The following is a 16,354-nucleotide window of genomic DNA, read 5'->3' on the forward strand; positions in this document are numbered from 1 at the left end:
TATCAAACCACAAACCACATTAAATTTAGCCAATTGTTCATTTATATCTTGTACATAATTAAAGCACATGTCACGCCCTATATGTTTGAAGTTTCCCACCCGTTCCAGAAATTTCCTATCGATGACTTTTTTGGAACATAAAGGCCATTTTCCGCTTAAGATTATATATAACTTTAGATTTCTGCTGTGAAAATTTTCATATTGGAATTCTTTACTGAGGATATGGAGCTGATGAACTGCCACTTGCACCTTGTCTTCTCTTTCCTGAATAATCATTGTATCATCAGGAAATGTTAAAAATTAAGAAAAACTCCTTGTCCAAAATGTACACCAGAGTCAACTCTACCTTGCCAAATAGTCAGTAGCTCATCCAGATATATATTAAATATCGGTGATGACATTTACAACCTAGTTGAAAATTGTTGTTATCCTCAACTCCCTAACTATCTACCCATCTCCTGTGTCAATCATAATAGTCGTTGCGGAATATAAACCAGCAAAAGAAGTTACAAGATGTTTGGGATATCCATTATCTAACATATTTCGCATCATAGATCTACAAACGTTGTTGAATGACTTTTCCCAATATACAAAGACCAGATGTAAGGACAGTTAAATTTTTGGTGTTTCTCAAAAACCATTCATGGTAAGTAGACATCATAATACGTATACTCATCAAGGAGGCATATATTTTGTAATCTACATCTAACAAACTGATTTCTTGATAATTATTGGGATCAGCACGTGATCCTTTCTTAAATAACAAAATTACACTGAACTTACCCCAAGCCCTGAGGATTTTGTGACTTCCAACAAACATTACACAAATGTAACAACCTTGTATGCAGCAGTAATCCTCCATATTTTGCCAATTTTACATTAACAACATCTGGACTCAGCGATTTTTGATTATTAATGTTTTTAATTACCTCCTGTAACTCATCAGTTGTTAGTTCATTGATCTGATAGGAGTAACACTGAGCAAAATTTTCTTCCTCTATATAGGGTTTAATACTTTCATCTCTCAAGAATGATACTTTAAAAGCCTTATCTTCCATGTTCCTTTCTACAACAGAAATTGGTGGGTGTTTCGAATGTTTAAACAGATTCATTTACCAACCAGTAAGAAATGATTTGAAAACAGGTCAACTCCACTCAGTGCTCTTACATCTCAAACTTTACTTGACAATCTCTGATTAACAGTGATATAGTCTATCTTTGACCTATTCCTACTTGCGAATCAAGTGTACTTATGGATGTTCTTTTCATGAAAAAAGTTGTTTATTATTTTTATGGTAACAAAATTTCTCAGTCTCTTAACATTTTTATTGAGGTAGTCCTTTCCAAAAGTGCAAATACATTTAGGAATAGGGGAATACATTTAATTCCCCACTCTACCATTAAAATCACCATACAGTATGATATAATCACTTCCACTAACTCCATTAAGTAGCCGTTGCATCTGTTTGTAAAAAAGTATAGGTTCTTGTTTCTTAATGGGATCTGTTAATTCCTCTGGACCATAAGCTAGCTACTTTTACTGAAAAGTTCCCTATCATGTTTTATTTGTCCCATTATAATCCTATCGTTCACCAACTTATGAACGTTATTGTGAATGCATTTTATATTTTAGATCATTGATCTGTCAAGACATTAAAAAATTAATGTCGGACAACCAGTGTGATTTTTATTGATAATCTAACATAATAGAGTTCTGTTATCTTCTAATTAAATGTTAAACTCATCTGTGAATGAACTCTGTTATGATTGGAGATGAATTCAATGCGGTTTCCATGTTGGAGTCCATATCATATTTTAACAAATTAAGTTATTATTTAATTAGTTCTTCCCTTACACCTAAGAACACTACTCATAGATGCAAGTAAAAATTGTGAATGGAAATGGTTAAATATAATACTATGTGTTTCAAAATGAATATCGGGGTTTTAAAATTATGTAATACTAGCTGTACCCGCCACGCTTCGCTGTGGCACATTGTGGTTGCATGGATGAGAAATGAGAAACAAAACAAAGCTTACGTTTCATAGAAGTTTAATTTTGCAATACTTGTGGATATACAATATTTTTTGTTTTTCCATTGTCTACGTAGATATAAAGGCTATCTGGTTTGCCAACTCGGGAACACGCAACATATAGTTGCCCATGTGAGAAGCAATCCGCATCCAAATCTAAACCACACAATTCTAAAGATTGACCTTGAGCTTTATTGATTGTGATTGCAAATACCAATCGAATTGGGAATTGCAATCTTTTAAATTAAAATGGTGTATCGGTCAGGATTATGGGTATTCGAGAAATGAGGACATCTTCACCTTTGAAAGGCCCCGTTAAAATTGTTGCTTCCACTACGTTATTCATCAATTTCTTAACTGCAAGTCGCGTGCTGTTGCAGAGTTTTGGCTGATTAATATTCCGCAACAGGATAATTGTCATTTTTTTATCGAACCGTTGCTGGAATCAATCTAATGAGAAATGTTTTCCCAGTTCCTCCTGGTGCATCCAAGAAGAAGTTCCTCCCAACTCCGTCATTTATCATTTGCATTATGCGATCATAAATGCTTTTCTGTTCACGAGTTAATTTGGGAATGTTTTCTGTTTACGGCGTAAATCCACATCAAATGAAGCAATCGCAGCTCGGGTGGGTGCTGGCATTCCCAATTGACTAAGAACTTTATTTGCAATAGCTAAGCACTTGTCTTCAATATTTATCAATGCTTCGTTGTAAATGCCTTCTGTAAATTCCATGGTCATATTGGTATTTTCTAGGCGTACTCTATGCAAAATATCCTCAGCCATGTGCGATCGATATCTTTGCCATAACTCTGGGAGATGAAGGGAAGCAAGCGGTCAATATAATTGCCAATAATGCGCGAATTTGGTTTGGATGTGCAGTGTTGCACGCGTCATTAATACATATATCCCACTGTTGGTCGTTTTCTAATAAATTCAGAGCTTGGCGAAAGGCGCAGCTCAATCACGACACGATCACACAAAAGCACCTCGATTAAAGTGAATATTTAATTCAGATTGTATAATAATCTGAATCAGATGCAAGTGGATACGTTTTTTTTTTTTTTTTTTTTTTTTTTGTTAATAAACAATGTAATTAGGAACAGGTATTGTTTCGTTTCAAATGTGACTGCGGTTGTCGTTAGCTAGTATGGCGAGTGTTCCCCATGCTTCCGGCAGATGGTGCAGTCACTGGTACACAGCTGACCGTTAAAAAAACTGTTTTCTCACGGTCGCGGGTATGTGACTGATGCGAAAAATAGATAAAAACAATCTTTGATGCGGGTTATATATCGTGCTAAAATTTGAGCTCAATCGGTGCAGAACATTTTGAGTTTTTGAAGCATACACAAACAAACTTAACATTTTTATATATAAAGATTTATTGAGTTTTAATTACATTGATAAATTATACATGAAATATAAATAACTTAAAAACTTTTCCTGTAATTGTTCAATGTGAGCACCATTTGTCATACGGCACACATCTAGCCAATAGGAGAGTTCATCCCGTACTTTAATCAGCAAGTCTGGAGTAATTGATGCGACAGCTTTTTCAGTCCCTGTGTCTCAATTTGGGTAGGTCAGCTGGTAACGGTAACACTCACACTTTGTTTTTTATAAACCCCAAAGAAAAAAATTACACGGGGTCAGATCAGGTGAATGTGAAGGCCATGGCAAACAAGCCCTGTCATCTGGTCCCTGGCAACTAATCCAGCTGTCGGGAAGAATTTCATTCAACCAGTCACATTCAGTATTATCCCAGTGAGCAGGCACACCATCTTGTTGCCAAAAGTTCTGTGGTTCATATTGCAGTTGAGAAAAAACTTCATAGGACTATGCACAAAAGATTCTCTTACACGTTCAACATTGTCTTCAGACACACTCAGTCATCCTGTACTCTTCCCTTTAGAAATACAGCCAGCGGTTTCAAATTTCTTATACCAACTATGAAAACTATCTTCACTCAGGGATCATAACGTAATGCATGTTGAACGGTAATTAGAGATTCACACTTTTTTATTACTAATGCTTTCAAGTGGAAGGTACAGGAAACAGTTCATGAGCTTGTGCACAGCAAAACCTGTCTGAAGTACCTTTCCATTTCATGTATAATTAATTAATGTACATGAAACTTGAGAAATATTATGTAGCTTTGAAACTCCAACTCATTTTGAAACACTCGGTACTTTGTAAGCATCTATAAATTCTATCTTGCTACATTATCCTTCATAAAAATAAACAGTTAATTCTACTACAATGATTTACTTGTTAAAAAGTTTTATAATTTCTTTTGGGTAAATTTTTTTTTATTTGGATTCAGAGAATATTAAAAGTTTAAGTCCAAAAGAGTTCAAAGTATCTCAACCCTTCTGGGCTACTTAAAATTGAATAATACTTCTTTTTTTTATGAATTCACATCCGTGATTGTAATAATTTTTTCTTACACTTGTAAACATTTATAAATTTTATGAATATTTCTGTTAATAGGCAGATAATTTATAGATGAACACTTACTTAAAAAGTGCATTTTATGATGAAACTGTTTCCTCTTTATTAATAGACTTTGCAAGTCTATGAACTCTGCAATGAAAGTATTAAACAAAAATTTAAGAATTATTCCTTTATGCAACCTGTACTGTTCTCCGATGATGCCTTTGTTTTCTGGAATAAAATCAATTTCTGTTGTAGTGTATATTAAAGCAAAACTGTAAAATGTGCTGCTCTTATTTGGTAAAAATGCCCTAATACCCTGAAATGGGCAGGCTCACTGCTTGGGAGAGCCATTTCTTTAGGTAGATATGTTTCTTATTTACTGTATTTCTTCAGAGAATAAATTGATCATCCTTCTTTAAGACATACTAGTTCAAAAATTGTATGTTTTTCTTGTTCACTAAAAAAATTAACTATAAAATCTTTTCCGTTTATAAAGTTATTGATATTGTACATCTGATTTTCAGATATTCACAGTTTCAAGAGGAATACTCTTTGGAAGATATATTAAACTCGCCACAAGTATTTGGACCACTAACTAAACTTCAGTGTTGTCCTACATCTGATGGTTCTGCTGCTGCTATTGTTGTATCAGAAGATTTTGTTTATAGACATGGACTTCAAGCACAGGCAGTTGAAATAGTAGGAATTGAAATGTCTACTGATTTACCTTCCACTTTCAATGAAAACAGTTGTATAAAAATGGTACGTTTCAATTTTATGTTTGTGTTGTTATATAACCTGAAGTCCATTCTTAAGACTTGCTTTGGTATCCTTTTTTTATTTTCAGATACCTTATTGAGAAACATTTGTTTAACCAAATATTTTGTTTTTTCATCTTATCAAAATTGCATTCCCAGTTCACTGCTTGTTATTATATCTGTTTGTCTTTGAGAAAACTCTGTAAATAAATAATTTTCCTTTCTTTAGAATTGTCATTGTTTTTTGTATTGTCAGTCTTCCTTGATTTACTTACTGATTTACCAACATTTTATTGTTAAACAGTTCCTTGTTTTTACAGAGTTCTTTTTTTTCATTTGTGTTGCTTGCTCTTACAAATCAATTCTCTCGTAATTTGTAGTTTTGCTTCTTTATGAAACAAAAAAATAATAAAATTCCATTATTATGCAAAAATGAAAAAGAGTAATTGTTTTATATTTGCTACTTAATATTGGTTTTATTATGAAAGAAATAAATGTTAAGCAGAATATTGTAGTTGACCATATTATATTTGAAAATATGATAAAATAATTGATTGTTGGACTAGATTAATTGCAGTTAATTTTGAATTTTTGGGGAAAATAATTTATTCATTTGTTTTCATTATGTTTTGTTATAATAAAAACAAAATTTTTTAATGGTCTTTATTTTTGTCATAAAGAAGCAAGGACACTATCGATACAAAATGGGTATTTAGAATTAAAGAAAGTAAAACTTTTACTTTCTTTTAGGTAGTAGGAAAGTAAAACTTTTAGCAAGAGACTTTCAATTACAAGAAGATAAATTTGATAAGTTTTCTTATGCTGAAGGATGTCAACTTTAAGGTTTTTACTTTCTCAAGCTCTGAGAAACAATGGACATTGAGACAAATAGATGTTCCTACTGCTTTTTTAATGTTACTCTTAATTCTAAAGTTTACATAAAAACAGTACAAGGAGTTCAATGCTCTAGAGAAATATTGAAGTTAAATTGTGTTTTGTATGAACTTCAAAGTGCTGAAATAACATATTAATGAGGTAATGGAATAAAATGATTTCCTTAGGTCACAGCTTGATTATTTATATTATTTCAAAAATGTAAGTCTCTTATTGTTTGTTAATGACATTAATTACTGGTACAAGAAAGATTAAAGACCTAATATCAGTTTTGTATAATACATTTAAATTCAAGGATGTGGGAGAGGCTAACTGTTCCTTAGGAATGTAGTTCAGTAGAGCAAATGACTTAACTGTTGTGCAAAGCAAGATAATTATCAAGTTAAGTGAATTCAATATAGAAAATTGTCAAACTGGAGGTTGGATTTCAAATCGAAGGATCAAAATTGAATACTATTGTTTCTTATCATCGACTAGTTAGTAGTCTAATATATATAGTTGTAATGACAAGGCCAGATTTATCATTTACAGTATCACTGTTAAGTGAAACTTTATCAAACTTGGTAAGCAATGAAGCGTATTATTTAAGTACTGTCAAAGATTTAGGACTGAAATTTAAAAAAGGTGAAGAAAGATTATATAGCTATTCAGATGCTGATTGGGCAAGTGATAAAACTTCAAGAAAGAGTGTAAGTGGCTTTATAGCTTTTGATGGTGTAAATCATATTGCATGGTTTTCTAAAAAAAAACAGTCTTCCATAGCAATCTCTACATTGTAATACTGTAGTTGCTATCAATGTCTGCTCCAGGATATGCCTTGCAGTTGACAAGTTGATTTCTAAATCTCTGTTTAACCATGATGTAATTTATTTGAGACCTTGCCATATTACTAGGCTTTTTCTATGTGTATTTTCTTCTATTACGATTTTTAAACTGAGAGTTGGCAATTACTAAATTATGAAATGTAGGTTGGGGTTTAAAAATCTGAAGAAAAGGTGTCAGTGGAATTTAGAGAAGCTTGAGGAAGAGGAGGTAAAGAAGATTTCTGAGAAGGACATTGCAAGAGGTCTTGAGTAAAAAAGATAGGTAGAAAATATAGAAGAAGAGTGGGGGAATGTTAAAAAGGAAATTCTTAAATCAGCAGAAGCAAACATAGATGGAACAAAGAGAACTGGTAGAAAACCTTGGATGTCAGAGGACAGAGGATATATTGCACCTGATGGATGAACGTAGAAAGTATAAGAATGCTAGTGATGAAGAATGTAAAAGGAACTATCGACAGTTAAGTAATGCTATATACAGGAAGTGCAAATAATGAAAGAAGAGTGGATTAAAGGAAAGTGTTCAGAAGTGGAAAGAGAAATGATTGGTAAAATAAATGGAGCATACAGGAAAGTTGAGGGGAATTGTGTGATACATAAATTAAAATCTAATAACATTTTAAAGATGGTACACCAATTTATAATAAGAAAGAAAAGGTCAATAGGTGGGTGGAATATATTGAAGAGTTATGGAGGAAATGAATTAGAAACTGGTGTTGTAGAGGAAGAAGAGGATGAAAAGGAGGATACAATACTGAGATCTGAATTTAATAGACCATTAAAACATTTGAATGGCAGAAAGGCTCCTGGAATAGACAGGATACCTGCAGAATTACTCTGCAGTGCAGATGAGGGAGTGATAGATAGATTATGCAAACTAGTGTGTAATATTTACAAAAAGGGGGAAGCTCCATCAGACTTCAAAAAGAGTGTTATTGTTATGATACCAAAGAAAGTAGGAGCAGATAAATATGAAGAATATAAAACAATAAGCTTAACTATTCATGCATCAAAAATATTAACTAGAATTCTATACGGAAGAATTTAGGGAGAGGAAGAAGTATTAGGAGAAGACCAACTTGGTTTCAGGAAAAGTATAGAGACAGTGGAAGCAATTTTAGCACTGAGTAATAGTAGAAGGAAGATTAAAGAAAAACAAACCAACATACATGGCGCAATAGAGACTTAGGAAAGGCATTTGATAACATAGACTAGAATAAAATGTTCAGAATTTATAAAAAAATTTAGGGTCAAGTATAGAGATAGAAGAACAATTGCTAACATTTACAGGAACCATACTGCAACAGTAATAATTGAACAACATAAGAAAGACGTCGTAATAAAAAAGACGTCGTAATAAAAAAGGGAGTCTGACAAGGATATTCTGTATCTCCATTACTTTTAAATCTTTCCATAGAACTAGCTGTTAATGATGTTAAAGAACAATTTAGATCCGGAGTAACAGTACAAGGTGAAAAGATAATGCTACAATTTGCTGATGATATAATAATTCTAGCTGAGAATAAAAAAGATTTAGAAGAAACAATGAATGGCGTGGATGATGTCCTACGCAAGAACTAACGCATGAAAATAAACAAGAACAAAATGAAAGTAATGAAATGTAGTAGAAATAATGTAGATGGACCATTGAATATAAAAATAGGAAGAGAAAAGATTATGGACGTAGAAGAGTTTTGTTATTTGGGAAGTAGAATTGCTAAAGATGGACAAAGCAGGAGAGATATAAAATGCTAAATAACACAGGCAAAACAGCTTTCAGTTAGAAATATAATTTGCTTACATCAAAAATTAATTTAAATATCTGGAAAATATTTTTGAAAGTATATGTTTAGAAGCATAGCTTTATATGGAAGTGAAACTTGGATGGTCGGAGTACCTGAGAAAAAAGATAGAAGGTTTTGAAATGTGGTGCCATAGGATAATGTTAAAAATCAGGTGGGTGGATAAAGTGACAAATGAAGGGCTGTTGCAGAAAATTGATGGAAAAAGAGGCATTTGGAAAAATATAGATGAAAGAAGACACAGACTTACAAGCCATATATTAAGGCATCCTGGAATAGTCACTTTGATATTGGAGGGACAAATAGAAGGGAAAAATTGTGTAGGCAGGCAACATTTGGAATATGTAAACGAATTGTTGTGGATACAGGGAGTATACCGAAATGAAATGACTGGCACTAGATAGGGAATCTTGGAAGCTGCATCAATCCAGTCAAATGACTAAGACAAAAAAAAAAAATATTGTTAGTAAATATCTTCAATTTGGAAAGTAAAGAAATTTCATTACTCCTTATAGAGTTCTCAAACCAAAATCTTGATGTTATTAATTTACTTTTATATTACACTTATTTATAATTTAATAATAAGTATGTACAGTTTAAAAGTATATGATTTATTATTTCTGCCAAAAATTTTTTTAAATATATGTTGCAATTTTTTTCATTTCCTCAACATACATTACTTTTTAATAAAAAATTTTTTAGGTAGGATATGATATGACGAAAAATGCAGCTGATAAATTGTTCTGGAAAACCGGTTATAAACCTTTGGATGTTGATGTTGTGGAATTGCACGATTGTTTTTCTGCTAATGAACTTATTACTTATGAAGCATTAGGATTGTGTTCTGCTGGTAAAGCAAAAGACTTTATTGATGCTGGTCAGAATACATATGGTGGTAAAGTGGTAGTAAATCCAAGTGGAGGACTCATTTCTAAAGGACATCCTCTTGGAGCAACAGGTAATGTATGTTTATTTAATCTGTAGTGTCAGAAAGTATCATTATGTTATGTAATCTAAAGCTTAGTTAAAGTACGAGGGTAAGTCAATTATTATCTGCAATGTAGTTATAAATTTTATTGCAATACAAATAAGAAACTTACATGTACATAATTTTTGAACATAGTCCCTTTGCATTTCAATACACTTGGTCCATTGTTGCACAAGCTTCCTGATGCCCTCAATAAAATAAGATTTTCGGTTGAGCTGCGAGCCAGGATTGCACTGTTTTGTCCGAGGTAAATCGACGGCCCCTTAATGCCTCTTTGAGTGGACCAAACAAGTGATAGTCAGAAACGGCAAGATCAGGACTATATGGAGGATGAGCCAGTACTTCAAAGTTGAATTTCTGAAGCATTTCAGACGGACGGGCATTGTTGTGCAACAACACACCTTTCGACAGCAGTCCTCAGCATTTGCTTCGAATTTGCAGGCTTCAGCATGGCAGTAAGCATCTCACTGTAGTAACGCGCTCTGTTTATTGTCGTGCCCCTTTCCTCATAATGTTCCAGTACTGGGCCTTGCGAGTCCCAATAAACCATAAGTATCAGTTTTCCGGCGGATGGTTGGGTCTTGAATTTTTTTTGCAGGGCAAATTTAGATGTTTCCATTCCATACTCTGCTGTTTACTCTCCGGCTCGTAATGATGGATCCATGTTTCATCACTAGTGATGATTCTGTCTAAGAAGATGTCCTGTTCGTTATCATAGCGATCCAAATGTTTTTGGCAGATGTCCAAGCACGTTTGTTTATGCAATTGTGTGAGTTGTTTTGGGACCCATCTTGCACAGACTATGAAACCCAAGTCTGTTGTGGATGATTTCATAGGTAGAACCGTGACTAATATGCAGACAATGTACCAGTTCATCAATAGTTACTCGTCTGTCTACCAAGTCACGTGCATGCTCAATGTTTCCTCATTTGTGGCGGTAAACAGTCGTCTGGCTCCTTCATTGTGCGTAACACTTGTGAGACCATTTTTGAATTTTTCAATCCATTCGTAGACTTTCCGTTGTGGCAACACACTGTTCCCGTACTGTACCGAAAGTCTTCGATGAATTTCAGCCCCTGATACACCTTCCGACCACAAAAAAACGGATCACTGAACATTGCTCTTCTTTGGTGCAAACAGAAAACGGAACAGCCATGGTTAACGGCAGGGCAGCGAACCTGCACAGACATAACAACAATTAAACCACGCATGCATCATCTACGCAACATGACAGTACTACCAACATAAATAAAAATATAACTAAATTGCGGATAATAATTGACTTACCCTCATATTAACATTATCTTTTATTATCTTTCCTTGAGTATAATAGTTACTTAAATAATGATAGATTTAAACAGTATTTTCAAATAAATAATGATAAATGTTTTACATTATATAAACTGTAAAATCTTTAATCTACATCAGTTGTTCCAGCAGATTGGAGCCATTTAAAAAAAAGATTACGGAAAAATCTCAAATGTTATGTAGAGAAGATTTGTTGAAAATCAAATTTATTAGAAATAATTGTTAAAATGAGGCGCTTATTAATTTTTTTTTTATTACAATAGTAATTCATCATGTAAGCTCATAGCAGGTGTATGGGAATGTCATCAAATTTTTGTTCTGCATGAAAAATGTCAAGCCTGACCATGATTAAAAATTAAGAACCTTCTGGATGAAAGGCTAAAACATATCCACTCTACTACAGAGTTGGTCTGTTGAACATCAAACCAATTACAAATATTTTAACTCATTTTTTGTAACATTTCAATTTTTCTATATTTTTTTATTCTGTCTTATCATATCTTTGTCTTCCTGAACAATTTTACACTCCCCTTCCTCCTCAACCAAATTAACTAAAAAAAATGTACAATTGATTGACTTAGTAAGAGACTAAGCACAATTTTTTTTATTGTACACTGGAATTAATTATATATTTATTGGTTTTTGATATTTATTATTTCTTCATTACAGGACTAGCTCAGTGTGCTGAATTATGTTGGCAGTTACGTGGATTGGCTGGAAAACGTCAGGTTAGGGGTGCCAAACTTGCTTTGCAGCATAATATAGGCCTAGGTGGTGCTGTGGTTGTTGCTTTGTATCGACTAGGCTTTCCTGAAGCTCAGAGGTCATTAATACAATTAATTAAAATATGTGTGTTAATTTTTTCATTTTGAATAAATTTTAATATTTCAGTTTCAATTATTTATATATAATGATTATTAAATTTTGACTGAAAATTGATATGGTTATTGTTAAGTTGTGACCAATAGAGAGTGAATATTTCTTTATTTTCTGTTTTTTTTTTAATTTTCTAGAATTTGGCTCCAAGTTTGTTGTTAGTTTCTGGTAAAATATGTAAGCTGTTATTTTGTTTAAATAATAGTGACCGGATACTTTATAAGAATAACTAACATTAATCATAATGAGCTTATTACTTTTATTAAACATTTAATTAATGGAAAATATTTTCATTCCACAAATTTATATATCACATTTATTGTTACTATATGTGACATTATATCATAATTCAACATAATTGTACTGTATGTAGTATTGTATATGGAAATGAATGAATATCATAATAGTTTTGTTAATGTATAAAAATGATACAATTTTTTTTCTACAGGCCAAGTGTGGTGTCAAATTTAACTAGTGCCAGTGAAGATCCTTCTATATTTAAAGCCCATGTATTATTCCAAGCACTTAAAGGTGCTATGGAAGATGATAAAGATAATTTAATAGAAAGAGTTAGAGGAATTTATTGTTTCAAAGTTAAAAATGGTCCAGGTGGTAAAGAAGGCATGTGGATAATAAATGCTAAAACTGGCAAAGGGAAAGTTGAATACAATGGAAAAGGTGAGCGATATGGTTAATTAAATATGATATATATTTACAACATAATAGATATATAGTAACTGTTATTAAATAAATTTACTGTTTGATTCTAATTTTGTGAGTTGCTATTTTAAACTGATTTTTTAATATAGTGTATTAACATAAAAATTTCAAATTGCATTTATCAAGTATTCCAGCAGTTAATGTTACAACATATTTTCTTCATCAGAATATATTTTCTCCACCAGATAGGTAGCTTCCTGATCCCCAACAATCAATTGCCCATACATAATGCTCAACTGCAGAATCATCTTCAGATTTTTCTTTCCCCTGCTAAAGCCTCCTTATTACAAATATTTAAACCTTATCGTATTCAATTTAAAGTGATTGTTGAAATTTTTTTCACTTGTGCTTAATATGCACAAGATTTCTGGTGTGTTGTATAAATAAAAGTTAACAATAATTAAACTATTCTGTTTAGTGAACTCCTGTATACTGGTTACAAATATTAATTTTGATCTTACGGTGTAGAATAATCAGTTTTTATTATTGGATTATTTAGTAAACAATTTATTTAAAGAGTAGTCAAGGGACTTTTGCTCTAACCTAATATTTCAGGTAAGATTATTGAATTAATTAATAATTGTATAAATATTTTATGTTAATAAAAACTAATATTTTAGCAATTGTGGAACTGTCCACTTTTATTAAAGAATTTGAGGATCATAGCTCACTTTCAAATGAAATAAGTTTAAATGAAGTGCATCAAAAATGTGTATATGTAATTTAATAGACGTACAAGGAAGTCATTTGGTGACCACATCAGATTTTTTAGAAAGTGAAGTTAGAATTTTTGTTTAAAATTAAAAAAAAATTATGTAAATTTTATTTATTGAGGGCGTTTTTAATTATTTTGCATTATGTTGCAGATAAACCAGAAGTTACATTTATTATGAATGATGAAGATGTAGTCGATTTGATATCAGGAAAGATTAATCCCCAGAAGGCTTTCTTTCAAGGGAAAATTAAAATTCAAGGAAATATGGGATTAGCATTAAAGTTAACTGAATTACAAAAGAAAGCTAGTGCACGTATTGAAGAGCTTCGTGCAAAATTGTAGATAATTATTAATCTTTGTTCTGAGTTATTTTTAATTTTGTGTATGTTTGCATATGCAGTGTTGAAATTTTATAATTATTGAAATTTAAATTTTGTCATATTTATAAAATGATGTTATATATACAAATATTAATGATGCGAGCTGAATATATTAAATTAATTTTTTGTAGTTTCAAAATATATTATAATTATTGATTTTTAATTTGTATATTATGTTTTTATTATCATAATGTAGTATACCAAATATGCTTTTATTCTCATTTGTTACATTTAGGCATGAGTGAATTAATATTATGACAGGTGTATTATATCTTACGTGCAATATTATTGGTGTTACTAGAAAAACAATTCTTATCATTGATGGTACAGTAAGTTTATTAAAATAACTTTATTTTATGTAATTCATTTTATATTAAATGAAAGGACAATATAGGTTGTTAGGGTAAAGGTATTATGACTGAATAAAATAATTATTGTAAGTGTATTTTTTGTATATAACTTTTATACTGTATTTTTAGTTATATTTTTAAAACTGTCATCATATTACTTTTTAAATTTTATAAAGTAATATAAAAATTATAACATCTACATTCATTTAATGTTATTATGGGAAGTATTTAATAACTATAAAATTAGAATAATAACTCGTTTTCATTATGATGAATTAGAGATTATTATTAATCGATTGTTAAAAGTTCAAAATTATTTAATATTTTTACAAATATTTTTAATCTCTGTGGTAATCTTATATCAGTATTTTTAACATTCCTTGATAATTTTGTAGTTTATACCCAGTTTTATGTCTTATGTATTATTTTTATATGTGCTTTTTTACCTTGGTTTAAGCATTTTTTAAAATTAAGTTGTGCAGTTGATCTTGTGATTTTAGAAGTGCCTTTTTTAAATTTTACATAACAGATTATTCTGAATTGAAAAGTAATAGCACTTGCTATGAATTATTGACATAATTGTAACATGTATTTTTTTTTCAATAAATTAAATGGTGTCACTTACTTTTTGTTATGTATACGTATGTTAAATAATTGCCGGTAGGAATATAATATATACTGATAAAAAAACAATTTGTTCAAATGAAAAATTTAGTTAAAAGAGTTAGTATACATAATCTCTGAATTGAAATAATTTCATAAACATCAGTTGTAAAAGCTCCAAATTGTAATGAAAAATATTTACACAACCACTTTTTCAAATCAGGTATGGGGTATTATTTTAAGATTTTGTATTTTTCTTAATTCCACCAGTGTGTGGTGCTGGGTTAGTCTGATGTAACTTTTAAATGGAGTTTGTTAATTATACTTTTAAAAAAATATAGTGTTTTCTCATGTTTGTTTAATTCTTTTCATAACCTTTGTATTAGTGAAATTCTTGCTACAGGTAAAGTTAGACTGGCAACTTTTTATGGCTCTGTGATATTTTATGGGTTTATTAACACATTGTGGACCAGTTGCGAGAATTCTCGTGATTTGTCTTGTTTTGTCAAAAGACCGTTCACGAGAATCACCAGGTTTAGTGCAGTGCTAACTCTCATGTCATCTTTTATATTTTTTTTGTGTAATTCTTATTGGTTCTAAAGGTTTATAGCCTTGACTGAATATTCTCTGAACATGTACACATGTGTTTTGTTAATGAATGCCCATTCGTGCTTGACCTTAGGATGCCATTCATATCAACTGTGTAAGAGGGGATTTACAGCCAGTCTAAAAATGGTGTTGCACAAGTTGATGGATGTAAATCGTAAGTGCAACGAAAAAGTTAATGAATTAAGCGAATTACTTTATCATATACTATCAGATTGTCCTAGTGAAGATAAGACATGGATTCTAGTGATATTGTAAGTGTTATACATCAAAGTACTTGTAAAAGGCCAGTGCCATTGAATATTAGTTCGAATTCAGAATCAACCAATTCGAGTATGACTCAAATTCAGGTAACCGATGGAAAGTTATAGACAATTTACTGAATTTAGAAACTTTTGAGGGTATTCCAGGTGTTAGGATTCTAATAAGGAAAATATAAATTATATTATAGAAATAATTTTTGTGGAAGATCTTTTTGTTATGATGTGTAGTGAAACAAACAGGTACCATCAACAAATCATAGGAGTACATAGATAGTCACCTAAAACTCTCAAATGGAAAGATGTAACTAAATGAAATAAAAGCATTCTTGGGCCTTCATTTGGTAATGGGACAAGTACAAAAAGACTGCAATAGAGATTACTGGACCACTGACTCATATTGAAACGCCAATTTTTTTCTAAAATGAGCAGAGGTATATTTGAACAAATTTGGCAGTTTTGGCATTTTAGTGACAATGAACAAGCAAGAAATAACACAGACATGTTGTACAAAATTACACCTCTTTTTTGATATCTTCTGGATAAATTCAAAACTGTTTATAAACCCAAGCAAAATTTGTCTTTAGATGAAGGAATTATTCCCTGGCAGGATAGGCTGCAATTTCAAACATACAATCCTACCAAAATTATAAATATAGGTTATTAGAATGGTATGTGAAAGTGACACAGTTTATGTTTGTAACATGGAACTGTGCACTGGAGAAGGTAAAATTGGAAGAAGCTATTCTTTCTGTCCTTGATTGTAATCTTGGTTTGTGGAATCACATACGCAAGATAACTATTCT

At 31.4% G+C, this 16,354-nt stretch overlaps 1 protein-coding gene across 1 annotated transcript in view; it reads left to right on the forward strand.

Annotated features, from left to right (window-relative positions):
• ScpX (Sterol carrier protein X-related thiolase) overlaps nt 1-15,035 on the forward strand; it is a 41,691-nt gene extending 26,656 nt beyond the window's left edge. Inside the window, exons 5-9 of the mRNA XM_075358456.1 lie at nt 4,992-5,229; nt 9,445-9,700; nt 11,708-11,861; nt 12,363-12,592; nt 13,501-15,035. Coding sequence (XP_075214571.1) covers nt 4,992-5,229; nt 9,445-9,700; nt 11,708-11,861; nt 12,363-12,592; nt 13,501-13,691 — 1,069 coding nt within the window. The 3' untranslated portion in view covers nt 13,692-15,035. The remainder of the gene's footprint in view (nt 1-4,991; nt 5,230-9,444; nt 9,701-11,707; nt 11,862-12,362; nt 12,593-13,500) is intronic.
• Nucleotides 15,036-16,354: the final 1,319 nt, after the last annotated feature.

Source organism: Lycorma delicatula, chromosome 2 (assembly GCF_047948215.1).
Source record: "Lycorma delicatula isolate Av1 chromosome 2, ASM4794821v1, whole genome shotgun sequence".
NCBI lineage: Eukaryota > Metazoa > Arthropoda > Insecta > Hemiptera > Fulgoridae > Lycorma > Lycorma delicatula.